The 15,170-nt window shown below is 42.1% G+C and overlaps 1 protein-coding gene across 1 annotated transcript in view; it reads right to left on the reverse strand.

Moving 5' to 3' along the window:
* csmd3b (CUB and Sushi multiple domains 3b) overlaps positions 1-15,170 on the reverse strand; it is a 2,345,756-nt gene that overhangs the window by 139,246 nt on the left and 2,191,340 nt on the right. The window contains exon 50 of the mRNA XM_063066157.1: positions 4,992-5,177. Coding sequence (XP_062922227.1) covers positions 4,992-5,177 — 186 coding nt within the window. The remainder of the gene's footprint in view (positions 1-4,991; positions 5,178-15,170) is intronic.

Below are 15,170 nucleotides of genomic sequence, written 5' to 3' on the forward strand. Positions count from 1 at the left end.
AAACATACTTTGTTAATAATGTAGAATAATTAGACTCATAGAGTCATTTATATATGTTGGACGAAAACATGCTCCCGTCCCATACTATCAAAATTTGCCTTGCCTTTAGAACCTGAACCTGTAGATAAGTTCTGTTCCTTTCCATAACTATTTCAAAACTAACAGACTATAGTCGATGCTCCTCCACTGTCATCTCAGCCACCTGCTCCAAGCTATTACTGTACCTAAAAGTAGGTCAAGCTGTGTCCCCTTCCTGGTAGGGCCCTCTATATGTTGCCCAAGGAATGCTTCCTGAACTTATCTACTGTATGTATGTTAGGAAAGTTAAAATGCCCTATTATACCAACACCATTTTTCTCAAAACTTTTCACATTCTCCCTGCATGTTTGTTCTTCTAATTCCCATTGAATATTAGTGGGTCTATTGATAATCCCAGCCATGTCTTGATTACCTTCTTATTTCTCAGCTCCACCTCTTTAAAGCCTGATATCAGTAGTAGATAAATTATTGGAAGATATTCTAAGGGACAGGGATATATACGTATTTGGTAGATGGGACATGATTAAGGATACCCAACCACAAACTGTTCCAGCTGCTACCATCCAAGAAACAGTACCACAGCATAAAAGCCAGGACCAACAGGCTCCGGGACAGCTTCTTCCACCAGGCCATCAGACTGATTAACTCACGCTGACACAACTGTATTTCTATGTTATATTGATTATCCTGTTGGACATACTATTTATTATAAATTACTTTAAATTGCATTTAGACAGAGACGTAACATAAAGATTTTTTCTCCTTATGTATATGAAGGATAGAAGTAATAAAGTCAATTCAATTCAGTTCAATTCAATGGGCTTGTGCATGGTAGGTCCTGCCTAACCAATCTTATAGATTTTTACGAGGAGGTAATCAGAGAAGTTGATGAAGGCAAGTTAATGGATATTGTCTACATGGTCTTTATCAAGGTCTTTGACAAGGTCCCTCATGGGAAGCTGGTCAAGAAGGGTCAGTTGTTACGACATTCAGGATGAGGAAGTAAATTGGATTCTGTGTTGGCTTCACAAGAGAAGCCAGGGAGTCATAGTAGGTGGTTGCCTTTCTGACTGGAGACTGTGACTAGTGGCGTGTCCCAAGGATCGGTGCTGGGATCATTGTTGTTTGGCATCAATGTCAATGATCTGGAAAATGTGGCATACTGTATAAAATTTGTGGAAAACACCAGGACTGTGGGCACAATGCAGAGCGAGGAAGGCTATCAAAGCATGCATTGGAATCTGGACCTGTTGAAACATGGCAGATGGAATTTAATGCAGACAAGTGTGAGCTGTTGGACAAACCAGAGTCAGACTTAGAAGTGAACGGTAGGGCACGGAGGAGTGTGTTAGACGAGAGGGATCAGGGAATACAGATCCATAATTCCTTCAAAGTGACGTTGCTGGTAGATAGGGTGGCAAAGAAAGTTTTTGGCACTTTGGACTTCATAAATCAAAGTATTGAATAGAGGAGTTGGGATGTTATGTTGAAGTTTCATAAGATGCTGGTAAGTATTGTGTAGATAGATATACTTTATTGATCCCAAGGGAAATTGGGTAAATCATTCGCCCTTCCCCACCCACACCTCCTAGGAATTTGCTGATCCCATGTGTGCAATTCTGGTCACCTACCTGTAGGGAAGATATTAATATGATAGAAAGAGTGCAGGGAAAAATTTACAAGGATGTTGCTGGGACTTGAGGACCTGAGTTATAAGGAAAGGCTGAACAGGTTAGGACCTTATTCCCCAGAGCATAGAAGTGGTGGATGCAGGTTCAATTTCTACACTTAAGAGCAGTTTTGATAAGATTATCAAGGGGTTTGGAGGACTATAGTCCAGCATGGACTAGATGGGCATTATGGCCTGTTTCTGAGCTGTAGTGCTGTGAGGCTCTATGGCTCCAGTAACATATGCCATCATCTGCAGTCCTGCTGCTTCCTCAATCCTGAGTCACCACTGACTCTATGTTGGAGTGGAGGCAGCATCCACTTTCAAACCCATGCCTCCTGTACCCTCCATTCTCCCCTCCCCACCCACACCCCCAGGTATTTGCTGATCCCATGGCATCAGTGGAAGTTATAGCGTAAATGTGCAAATCACACAGCTGAGATCATAGGCCATAAGATATAAGACATTGAGCCTGCTCCGCCATTCCATCATGGCTGATATATTAACCTCTCAACTCCATTCTCTGACCTACTCCCTGTAAATTTTGACGCCCTTGCTAATCAAGAAGCTATCAGCCTCAGCTTTCAATATACCCATTGACTTGTTCTCCATAGCTATCTGTGGCAATGAATTGCACAGATTTGCCACCTTCTAGCTAAAGAGATTCCTCCTCATCTCTTTTCTAAACAAACGTCCTTGCATTTTGAGACTGTGTGCATAATTGTGCAGGTCATACTTCACAAAGGGAGGAAAGAATGATAATTATATTTTTTAAAGCAAGGATGCTTTTTTAATTAATAACATTTTTTTAGGTTAGGATCCAACAGAATCAGAATCAGGTTTAATATCACCAACATATGTTGCGAAATTTGTTAATTTTGTAACCGCAGTACAATGCAATCCATAAGTATAGAAAAAACCCAAAATACAGTAAATATATATATATATTAAATAGTTCAGTTCAAATATGTAGTGCAAAAACAGAAATAAATAAAAAAGTTAAATTAAATAAGTAGTGCATAAAGAGGTAATAAAAATGGAATGATATAGTGTTCATGGGTTCAACGTCCATTTAAAAAATTGGTTGGCAGATGGCAATAAGCTTTTCCTCAGTCACTGAGAGTGTGCCTTCAGGCTTCTGTATCTCCTTCTTGATGGTAACAGTGAGAAAAGGGCATGTCCTGGGTGGTGGGGGTCCTTAATGATGGATGCTGCTTTCCTGAGGCACTGCTCCTTGAAGATGTCTTGGATACTACAAAGACTAGCAGTACCCATGATGAAGCTTACCAATTTTACAACTTTCTGCAATATACTCCGATCTTGTACAGCAGTCCACCCCACCTCCCTCATACCAGACAGTGATGCAGCCAGTCAGAATGCTCTCCACAGTGCATCTGTAAAGGTTTACAGGTGTTTTAGGTGACAAACCAAATCTCCTCAAGCACCAAATGAAATAGCAGCCGTCGTGCCTTCTTTGCAACTACATCAATATGTTGCGACCAGGTTAGGTCCTCAGAGATATTGACACCAGATGACGCATGATTCAGCAACAGGGCCAAATGCATTATCCATTCAGAATATTGAAAATGGGTGCATTTGTTTCATGGCACTGATGTTCTCCTGCAATGTTTTCTGTCTACTGCTCAAATGCTACATATGTTGAAATTATTTCCAGCATAGCAAAGCAAATGCTATTAATCTATATCAGAACAAGGAACTGGCCTGTTTAAGCCTGAGGATACTGTTACACAGTTCCCTCATAAACCCAATGTTCCTTTCTGCTCTCTGTAACACCGAAACAACTGCACATCTACACTCTTCGATCCCTTGGGTTTAAGGTTTGCCAGCAATTCTCTCATGTGCTAATTCTCAACTGTTTGTGTGAATACATTCTTGGTGCTAATGAAGCCAGAGACTACAATATCACTGAGACCGTCCAGAAAGGATAAACTGCCAGAATTATCAAAAGCAGTATGGGGCAGATTTCTATGGTGCTCCAGGGAGTGTTTAAATGAAATTAAAAAAATCCATGAAGCTTACGATGTCACCATCTCTGTGACAGAGTTGTTGACATTCCTGTAATTAAACTAACATTTTTGGAACTACCAACACGGAACTCTAAATATGTTTTCATGAGCACAAACATAAAACAAGAAATACTAGGCTAAAATCCTTCACAAATTAGAACATTTTGAGGATCTGTCCAGGACCCTCCACATAAGAGCAATTGCAAAGCAAACATGGCAGCACCTCTGTTTTCTTAGGAGTCTGCATAGATTCCGCATGACATCTAAAACTTCGATAAGTTTCTATAGATGTGTCGTGAAGAGTGTATTGACTGGCTGCATCATAGCTTGGTATGGGAAACGGCAATATCTTTGAACTGAAAATTCCACAGAAGGTAGTGGATTCAACCCAGTCCATCACCGGTCAAGGCCTCTCAATCATTGAAACATGAAACACTGTCGTAGAAAAGCAGCAGCCATCATCAGAAATCCCTACCACCAAGGTCATGCTCTCTTCTTGCTGCTGCAATCAGGTAGAAGTTACAAGAGCCTCAGGACTCACACCACTAGGTTCAAGAACAGTTACTACCCCTCAACCATCAGGATCTTGAATAAAAGGGGATAACTGCTCACTTGTAACCCTCTTTGAGATATTCCCACAAGCAACGAGCTTACTTTGACAACTCTTTATCTCATTATCTCGTTTTCTCGTTACTTATTGATATTTAATATTATTTGCAGTTACACAGTTAGTCGTCTTCTGCACTCTGGTTGATCTTTCATTGATCCTGTTATAGTTACTGTTCTATAGATCTCCAAGATTGTATGTGATGACATATATGTACTTTGGTAATAAAACTTACTTTGAACATTTAAATAGCTGCAGGAGATATTAGTATAAATTTTCTTTGTCATATCTGAACAGAACATTTTGTCTTGATTAATAGGGGTGTTAAATAAAAGGAGAAGGCAGGAGAATAGGGTTGAGAGGGATAATAAATCAGCCATGATTGAATGGCAGAACAGACTTGATGGGCCAAATGCCAAATTCTGTTCCTAGTATGTCTTATGGTCTTATGGACTAGAAAAACAGGATATCAAACACATAGAAATATCCTACCCTACAGCAGGACAAAAAAAATCATACTTAAAACTGTACAATATTAAAAATATTACTAGGGCATTCACTGACGATTTTTCATTTCCATTAATGAGTAGCTTATCTTTTAAAAGCATAATTCGCGGCACAAGGAGAGCAAGTTGTTTAAATTCCTTACCATTACACCTCGGTGGACTGTTCTGGTTGTTCCACATACCATCCTGTTGGCACATGGCAGAGGAATGCTCCTTCGATGGAAACCGGTAGCCATCATTGCAAAAGTAGCTGACACGTGTGCCTACTGAGTAATCGGTGGCAAAAACTCCTCCATTTGCTGATGCTTTGGGTGCACCACATGATATTGCTGGAACAAACGACTCACCTCATGAATAAGTTTATTTTTTTAATGAAACTATATTAGCAGAGCTAATTGATCAAATAAAAAAGTAGAATATGGCAGGTATAGTTAAAGACCTTTGCAGAGCGAACTGTAGGAGAGAACTTGTATATTTCTTTTCTTTTACTTTATTGAGATACAATAGGCCCTTCTGGCTCTTCGAGCCTGCCACCCAGCAATCCCCCAATTTAATTCTAGCCTAAGCATGGAGCAATTTACAATGACCAGTTAACCTACCAACCAGTGCATCTTCCAACTGTGGGAGGAAAGATGAACACCCATAGAAAACACACGTGGTCACTGGGAAAATGACAAACTCCTTACAGGCAACAGTGGGAATTGACCCTGGGTCGCCAATATTGTAAAGCACTGTGCTAACTACTATGCTGTCGGGCTGCCCCTTTCAAGAAAGAAATCGGCAGAGAGAAAGGAAGACAAGAAATATTCCAAGTATGATTCGGGAGAATTCCAAGACCCTCTATAATTCTATCAGGACCAAGATTGCAGCTGGCAAACAAGTGAAAGTAGGTTCCCTTAGGGTTGAGCAAGGCAATATAGACAAGATCCTGAATGAAAATTTCTTATCTGTATTCACCAAGAAGGAATCTCAACAAATGAATCTCAGGGTTGTATCTGGTGACATTTATGTAATTTGATAATAAATTTTACTTTGAACTTTGAAGGATATGGAAAATAATGAGCTGAGGGAGGAGATCTATTATGAATGAGATCTATCACGGATTGCTATGGGAAACAAGGAAGGACATAGCTAGATGCCTAAGGGAGATTTTTGCATCTTTGTAAGTCACAGGTGAGGTGACAGAATACTACAGGATGGCTAATGTTGTTCCTTTGTTTAAGAAGGGAAGCAGAGAAATGGATAACTGCAGATTAGTGAGCCTTTCATCAGTGGTGCTGAAACTATTCAAGAAAATATTGAGGAACAGGAATGATGTACATTTGGAGAGGCGGGGACTGGTCAATGGTGGTCTGCACGGCATTCTACTTGGTTGCCATCACCATCGGGCATGCAGGAGGTCAATGCATAGGATTGGAAAATGCCGCAGAGAGTTGTAAACTCAGCCAGCTCCATCACCGGCACCTGATTCCCCCAGCATCCAGGACACCTTCAAAAGGTGATTCCTCAAAAAGGCATAACCCTTCATTATGGCTACCGCCACCACCCTTCACCCAAGACGCGCTCTCTTCTCATTACTACCGTTAAGGAGGAGGTAGATATATTTCTTAATGTAACTACACTTTATCTATTGCTCTGGACTGCTGCCACAAAACAAATTTCATAACGTATATCAGTGATAATAAACCTGATTCTGATTCTAAAGACTGATAAAGGCGGAAGGAGGCATAGTCTACTTTACAAGATTCTGCATGGTAGGTTGGTCTAAAAGTTTGAGGCACATGCAATCCAAGGTGAGTACACTTATTGAATCCAAAACCGGCTTGTCATAAAAGGCAGTGGGTAGTGATGGAAAGATGCTATCTCGATTCGAAGTAGGTGACCAGTGTGTTAGCCATGGTGGATTTAAAATATGGAAGAAAACATCAAACTCGAATGGACGAAGGTCAGTGAAAGCAGATAGATCAATTGTCTTTGTTCTTGCCATGTGCTTGGAGATGGAGGCTGCCATCTTGTGGAACTGTTTTAAGTTCTCCATTTTGTGTGTGAGTTGCTTGGCTTGATCAATGTTTTAGAGAAGACCCAATGATGCTTCTCGTAGTGTGCTGTACTGGAGATCATTTCCAAATAAGAAGATATTTGTGAGATGTTCTTTGGTTGGATATAATATGAAGATTTTTCAAATCACAAAGAAGGGAAAACCTGAAGATACTGGAAATCTGAGCAACATACACAGGTGCTGGAGGAACTCAGCAGGCCAGGCAGCATCTATGGAAAAAAGTACAGTCAACATTTCGGGAGAAAATTCTGCAGAAAAAAGAGCTGAGGAATAGATTTAAACGGTGGGGGGGGGGGGGGAGGGTAGAGAGAACCAGGTGATAGGTGAAACCTGGAGAGGGAGGGATGAGGTAAAGATCTGGGAAGTTGATTGGTGAAAGAGACAGAAGGCCATGGAAGAAAGAAGGGGGAAGGAGCACCAGATAGAGTTGATGGTGGGCAAGGAGAAAAAGTGAGAATAGGAAAAGGGGATGGGAAATGGAGAAGGGGGTGGAGGGTTGGGGGACATTACCGGAAGTCTGAAAATTTATGTTCATGCCATAAGGTTGGAGGCTACCCAAACGGAATACAAGGCGCTGTTCCTCCAACCTAAGTGTGGCCTCATCACGAGAGTGGAGAAGGCCATGGATGGACATATTGGAAAGGGAAGTGGAATTAAAATGGGTGGCTACTGAGAGATCCCACTTGTTCTGGTGGACAGAGCGTAGATGCTTGGCGAAGCGGCCTCTCAATCCAGCATAGGGTTCCTCTTGTCCTCAGCTACCACCCCATCAGCCTCCACATCCAACACACCACGTCCAACAGGATCCCTCAATCAAACACATCCTTCCCTCCACTCCGCCCCCCCGCCACTTTCTGCTTTGAGCAGGGATCGCTCCCTATGCGACTCCCTTCTCCATTCATCCTTGCCCACTGATCTCCCTCTTTGTACTTCTCCTTGCAAGTAGAACAAGTGCTATACCTGCCCCTACAGCTCCTCCCTCACTACCATCCAGAGTCCCAAACAGTTCTTCCAGGTGAGGCGACACTTCACCTGTGTGTCTGTTGGGGTCATTTACTGTGTTTGGTGCTCCCGGTGTGACCTCCTGTACATCGTTGAGACCCAATGTAGATAGGGAGACCGCTTCGCAGAGCATCTACCCTCCGTCCGCCAGGACAAGCGGGACCTCCCAGAGGCAACACATTTTAATTCCGCTTCTCATTCCGATACATCAATCCATGGCCTCCTCCACTGTCGTGATGAGGCCACACTTAAGTTGGAGGAACAACACTGTATATTCTGTTTTGGTAGCCTCCAATCTGATGGCATGAATATCGATTATTCAAACTTCCAGTAATGCCCCCCAACCCCTTCCTTCTCCATTTCCCATCCCCTTTTCCCTCTCTCTTTATCTCTTTGCTCACCCACCATCTCCTTCTGGGGCTCCTTCTCCCTTTTTGTTTCTTCCATGGCCTTCTGTCTCTTCCACCAATCAACTTCCCAGCTCTTTACCTCATTCCTCTCCCTTCAGGTTTCCCCTATCATCTGGTGGTTCCCGCTCCCCTCCCCCCACCCTTTAAATCTACTTCTCAGCTTTATTTCTCCAGTCCTACTGAAGGATTTCGGAACAAAGCGTCGACTATACTTTTTTCCATACATGCTGCCTGGCCTGCTGAGTTCCATATGCAGGTTTTTGACTATTGGAGCCAGTATCTATTTTGCATGAATCAAACACATTGCTGATTGAGAACACAAAGCCATAAATCATCAAATGTCACTTGCTGGGAGAGAACTAATGGCTGCAGGTCTGGAGAAGAGCCAATAAAAAGGTGTTAAAGGTCAGACACATGACCCACAGCCAATGACACTGGACCACAACATTTGAGTTGATTAGAAATCAATATAAAAGTGGATACTTTGATTGTGCTATCAGCAATGACTCGGGAAAGATCACCATCACGAGGAAGAACACTCATGTCAGAGGCTGGGAGAAGAAAGGATCAATTGTCTGGCCAATGGAGATCCTCCATTTTGGTGTTTTAAATTGGAAAAGTGGCTTAAGTGAGTATTGGTACAGAGGGAACTGTAGAATATATGTTCTAAGTTGTTGGCCTGGGGTCAACATAGTTACATTATTGTTTGTGCAAAGACAATAATGTGCGAACTTCGATTAATTACGGATTGCATATTGAATTTCCTGACCTAGTTCCGTTGACGAATGATCAACAAGTCGTATATTGCAGGGATGGATGCCGGAACCTTGGCTGCATCTATTACCAATTCGCAAGAAGAGTAGGTCGTAAATGTTTGGATGATAGGAAAGTCGGAGATGTGGTACACAGCGAGGAAGGTTGTCCAAGGCTACAGCTGGATATAGATCAGATGGAAAGCTGGGCAGAGCATTGACATTGGGAACTTAATTCTGATAGTGTGAGGAGATGTACTTCAGGACGTCAAATAAGGGTAGGCCAAATGGCAGAGTGAAACACAATAATGATGAATAGGGGAACATTGGGGTTCAAGTCCATATTTCCCTCTAAGTAGCTGTTCATACAGATAGGGTGGTGATGGTGCCATGTAAGTATGCTTACCTTCCTAGCATTGCAAACTCTGATTGGTCCATACTAATTGGCAGACTGTGCAGTTCTGATCATTACATTACAGGAAACATGTGGTTGCTCTGCAGACGGTACAGAGAAGATCCACCAGGATGTTGCCTGCACCGGAGGACTTGAGTTATCAGAAGAGATTGTGTAGGCTGTGTTTTTGTCTTCCCTGGGGCAAAGAAGGCTGAGGGGTGCCTTTAAAAAAAGTAAATGTAAAAAAAATAGAGACAGCCTGTAGATAGAATCTCTTTTTTCCCATGTTTGGATATCAAAACCCACAGTGCATAGTTTAAGATGAGGGGGAGAAGCTTTAATGAGGAAGCCTTCAGGGGAAGTTTCTTGTTTATTTACACAGAAAATGTTTGATATTTGGAGCTCATTGCCAGTGAAGGTTGTGGAATCAGATATAATTACTGTATTTCAGAAACATTTAAGCGGACACCCTATATAGACATGGTGGGCCAGACAGCTTGTTTTGGAGCTATATAACTCTAAATCTTGATTATCTAAAATGGAAATTATTAAGCATGTCTTGTACAGGGTGCAGATCAGAAGTGTTGTGATGTAGGGAGAAACAGCATCAGTTCACTGGGTTGATTTTTTTCTTTAATAATGATGGAGTACTTAAATAATGTGTGATATATTAGGGGTGATTTGTCTTAAGTACATTCCCTTAGTTTAACAGTATAAATTCAGTTTAACAAAAGCTACATGAAGGGAATAGCTATCAATCAAGGCAGCAATTCCTAATGTTTTACTAAATGCAAAACAGACAACCACTAATTACATTTTCCTTTAAGTCACGTGGTGGTGATTAAATGTTTACCCTTCGGGGAGAACAACTTTGATCCCGATGTAACTGTGCTTTTCAGCAAGTAATGTAGACCTCTTGAAAGAAGCTTGACCTACTTATTTTCAAGTAGGCCATTTTCTTGATGCCTAACTCTGACATAAGCAGAAACCCATTATAATATGCAAATTCAAGTATTGCTGTTGGCACCCTCATGCTATCCTGCCAAGCGATAGAATATGTTCAGCTTAGGATTTGGACCTCCAAGTGGTTAAAAAAATAGGAAATAATGGGAATCATAATAAAATTATTTATTTAGGCCTTTTATTTAAAATGAGAGCAGGATTTCAAATGGGCTCATGGTATCCTAGACACAAACGTTTCTGAATTGATTTTTGAAGGATGTCAAGAAGGACCACAAATAGGGGTCAACCAAAGCTAAATGAAGTCAAACCACAACTGAAGGCAGAGGTAAGCAAAGGTCAGAATTCATACTCTGGACTGCATGGTTAAAGCGATGGTATAGAAGTAGGACTGGCAGCCATGGATGCCAATTTGATTGGAATTTTGCTTTCCAGTTACATCTGCACAACGGCTCTGAATCTTGGGTTATCGAACAAACTGAATTGCACGTTCTCTACTCCTGAACCCAAAAATTAGAGCTTGGAATATGCGCTGCATATTCAACTTGAATTCAGGACTGTGCAAAAGTCTTAGGCACACATATACAGCTAGGATGCCTGAGACTTTTTGCAGAACCCTGTATTTGTCAATGTGGAGTGGGGAGCCAGTTTGTAAATCTGGCAGAGCAAAGGATGTTGGGAATGGTGAAGGTGGAGCACCATGGGAAGGCTGCGTGACAGGTGCCAGAGAAGGATGGCCGGGGGCGGAGGATGGCGTGGGTACAGAGACACTCAGTCCAAAGACATCAAGCAAGGTCATTTGATTAAAAAATTGATTTATTGATCATTACAGAATGTCTCCCTGGTGCTTCCCACTCCCTAACCCCTCCTTTCCCCTTTTCCCAACCATGATTCCCCTTTCTCTGCCCTCTTCCCACTCTCAGTCAGCAATTAGATCCACATCAAAATCAAGTTTATCATCACTCACATATTGTATTTCATGAAGTTTGTTTCTTTGCAGCAGCCGCAGTACATAAAATTACTGTAGTACTCAGTGCACCCTAGCTATATATATGTGCCTAAGACTTTTGTAGAGTATTGTATGTTGAGAAACCCTGAAAAGAGAATTATCTTTTCCTTCGCAAATGAATCATGATTTCCAGCATCTGCAGAATTTCTTGTATTTCTGATTTGAAGACCCATTCTTCTCTCTCATCCACGCACATACACTGCCCTCTAAGGCTTATAACACTATTGCCAAGAATTTGTAGAAGGTGATGAGAGGCATTAATTGTGTGGATAGTCAGAGGCTTTTTTCCAGGGCTGAAATGGCTAGTATGAGAGGGCACAGTTGTAAGGTGCTTGGAAGGAGGTACAGAGGAGATGTCAGGGGTAAGGTTTTTTTTGTATACAAAGAGTGATGAGTGCATGGAATGGGCTGCCGGCGACGGTGGTAGAGGCAAATACAATAGGGTCTTTTAAGAGACTCCTGGACATGGAACTTAGAAAAATAGAGGGCTATGGGTAACCCTAGGTAATTTCTAAGGTAAGGATATGTTCGGCACACCTTTGTGGGCCAAAGGGCCTGTACTGTACTGTAGGTATTCTATGTTTCTTCTATGTTTCTAATTTAATTTAAGGTTTTTAACTATACCTTAAGGAGTTTAGATTTTTTCTTGTTTTAAGTATCTTTAGAATACTTCTACTGTTTAGATCAGATTTGCCCTGAAAGTATACTGATCTTACTACTTACAAATTATAGGCAATTTTTCCTGAGGTTGTGATTACTGCTATTTGCAATCAGTAAGTGTCATAAATACCAGATTTACAAACAAAACTAAAGCTTTTATTCCATCTGGGTAGCCTCCAACCTGATGGCATTAACATTGACTTCTCTAACTTCTGCTAATGCCCCACCTCCTCCTCATATCCCATCCGTTATTTAGTTATATACACACATTCTTTCTCTCTCCTTTTTCTCCCTCTGTCCCTCTGACTATACCCCTTGCCCATTCTCTGGGTTTTTTCCCCCCTCCCCCTTTTCCTTCTTCCTAGGCCTCCTGTCCCATGATCCTCTCATATCCCTTTTGCCAATCACCTGTCCAGCTCTTGGCTCCATCCCTCCCCCTCCTGTCTTCTCCTAACATTTTGGATCTCCCCCTCCCCCTCCCACATTCAAATCTCTTACTAGCTCTTCCTTCAGTTAGTCCTGACGAAGGGTCTTGGCCCGAAACGTCAACTGTACCTCTTCCTAGAGATGCTGCCTGGCCTGCTGCGTTCACCAGCAACTTTGATTTGTGTTGCCTAAAGCTTTTTAATGTGTCCCTTGCAATAGTTAAACTCCACTGGAGGCTGGAGGCAGACGTTGACCTGTACTAAGCCTTGGAGAACAGTGTATGTGCATAGATGAGAGGGAAGAATGAGGCTTCAAATCAGAAATACAAGAAATTCTGCAGATGCTGGAAATCCAAAGCAACACACACAAAATGCTGGAGGAAATTAGCAGGTCAGGGAGCATCTATAGAAATGAATAAACAGTTGACATTTCAGGTCAAGACCCATCTTCAGGACTGGAAAGGAAGGGGAAAGATGCCAGAATAAATAAAAGTGGGGGGAAGGGAAGGAGGAGAGCTGGAAGCAGATGGGAAGCCAGGTGAGTGGGAAAGGTCAAGAGTGGAGAAGAAAGAATCTGATAGAAAAGGAGTGTGGGCCATGGGAGAAATGGAAGGAGGATGGGACCAAGGGGCAAGTGATAGGAAGGCGAGAAGAGGTAAAAAGTCAGAGAGGGGATGGAGAGGGATTTTGTTTTACTTGAAGAAATCAATATTCATACCATCAGGGTGGAGGGTACCCAGGCAGAATATAAGGTGTTGCTCCTTCACCCTGAAGGTGGCCTTATTGCAGCACAAGAGGAGGCCATGGACCAACATGCCAGAATTGGGTTTGTTTTGTTGTTTTAAAAAGCAAACACGAGGAATTCTGCAGATGCTGGAAATTCAAGCAACACATATCAAGGTTGCTGGTGAACGCAGCAGGCCAGGCAACATCTCTAGGAAGAGGTACAGTCGACGTTTCGGGCCTGACGAAGGGTCTCGGCCTGAAACGTCGACTGTACCTCTTCCTAGAGATGCTGCCTGGCCTGCTGCGTTCACCTGCAACTTTGATGTGTGTTGTTTGTTTTGTTGTTGTTGCTTTGTCGCTCAATATGTTCTGTTTTGAGTTCCGTGCTGTCCTGTCGAGCATCATGGCCATGTATGTCGGTGTTAGAATGTGTGGCAACTCTTGCGGGCTGACCCCAGCATACCGTTGGATGTGTTAATTGTTAATACTGTATGTTTCAATGTACACGTCATCAATAAATCTGAATCTGAATTTGAATCTGCTGGTCCTCTGCCTTAACCAGAATTTGAAGGCGAGGGAGAAGAGATTGGGAGAAGGGCTTCACCTCCGTGAATATTTCACGAGAAAATGTTTATATTCTGCCTGGTGGAGTATTTGTATTGTGACAAATATTCTCCAATGTGGTGGTCCCCTTGAGCTGTCACTATGGTAAAGGAGAAGCTACACTTCAATAAGAAGCTTGTGCACTCTTAATGCCTACGTACCAGTGCTTTTACGATGATTCCTCAAAATATTGCCTGATAAAGTCACGTGCAGCAGTTTTATCATAGAGTTACACTATTTGCAATAAAGTGATTGCTGACTAATAGAAAAGACATTTGGAGAATAGTAATAGTTGAATCAAAGATGCTGTCACCCTGACAGAACAATGGCCAATTCATGCTTCATGGAGATGTCAGATCTCCAGTAATAGAGATCAGTGTTGGAAAACATTGAATGACTTCATAGCCACATCGTTTGCCCATTTAATCATTTTTGGCCAGTGGAAATTAACACTGAATCCCAGTCGCCTCTTGAGTTAATGCAGTTGGAGGACTTTTTACCTCCCTATGAAGACTTTGATGCCAGCATCTGATAACTGGACTCATTCCTTTTGTCCCTGCTCTGACATGCTCCAAAGCAAAGCGGAAATTGGAGAGGGTGAGCACCTCACCTTTAGAAATCGCAGGCAAAGTTTCAATTACACCGGTCTGATTTAGCTGAAATTACCATGAAATTTGCACATTTTGTGAAAGCATTAATGTGTAAAACAGCAACACCTGTAGTTGCTGGATACTCCATTTATAATGAGATATGTGCACGTATCAAACAGTGGAGCTTACTCACACGTAGCAATTTGAGAACAATTCAATTTTGTCCTTAACGCCTGCTCATCATCAGTCATTTTAATACCCATGAATTGCCTAAAATTTTATTTTTCCCCCTTATCAGTTATTATGACTGTTACCGGACAGAAGTGTTAAACACAATATTGAACAGTGCTGTTAAAGCTGTATCATTTTCCAAGCTCTATCAAGAAACAGAGTCAGAGCATCATAGAGCACTACAGCACAGAAACAGGCCCTTTGGTCCATCTAGTCCATGCCAGCTCCCTACTCCCATCGACCTGCACCTACACCTCCCATTCATGTACCTATCCAAACTGCTCTTACATGTTGAAATCAAACGCGCACCCATCACTTCTGCTGGCAGCTCGTCCCACACTCACTATTCTCTGAGTGAAGAAGCCCCACCTCATCAGGCTCTCCTTAAATATCTCACCTTTCACCCTGAACCTATGGCCTCTAGTTCTAGACTCACCTAACCTCAGTGGAAAAAGCCTGCTTGTATTTACACGAACTATACCCTCAGTATTCTTGAACTAG

The sequence above is a fragment of the Mobula hypostoma genome, chromosome 1 (assembly GCF_963921235.1).
Source record: "Mobula hypostoma chromosome 1, sMobHyp1.1, whole genome shotgun sequence".
NCBI lineage: Eukaryota > Metazoa > Chordata > Chondrichthyes > Myliobatiformes > Myliobatidae > Mobula > Mobula hypostoma.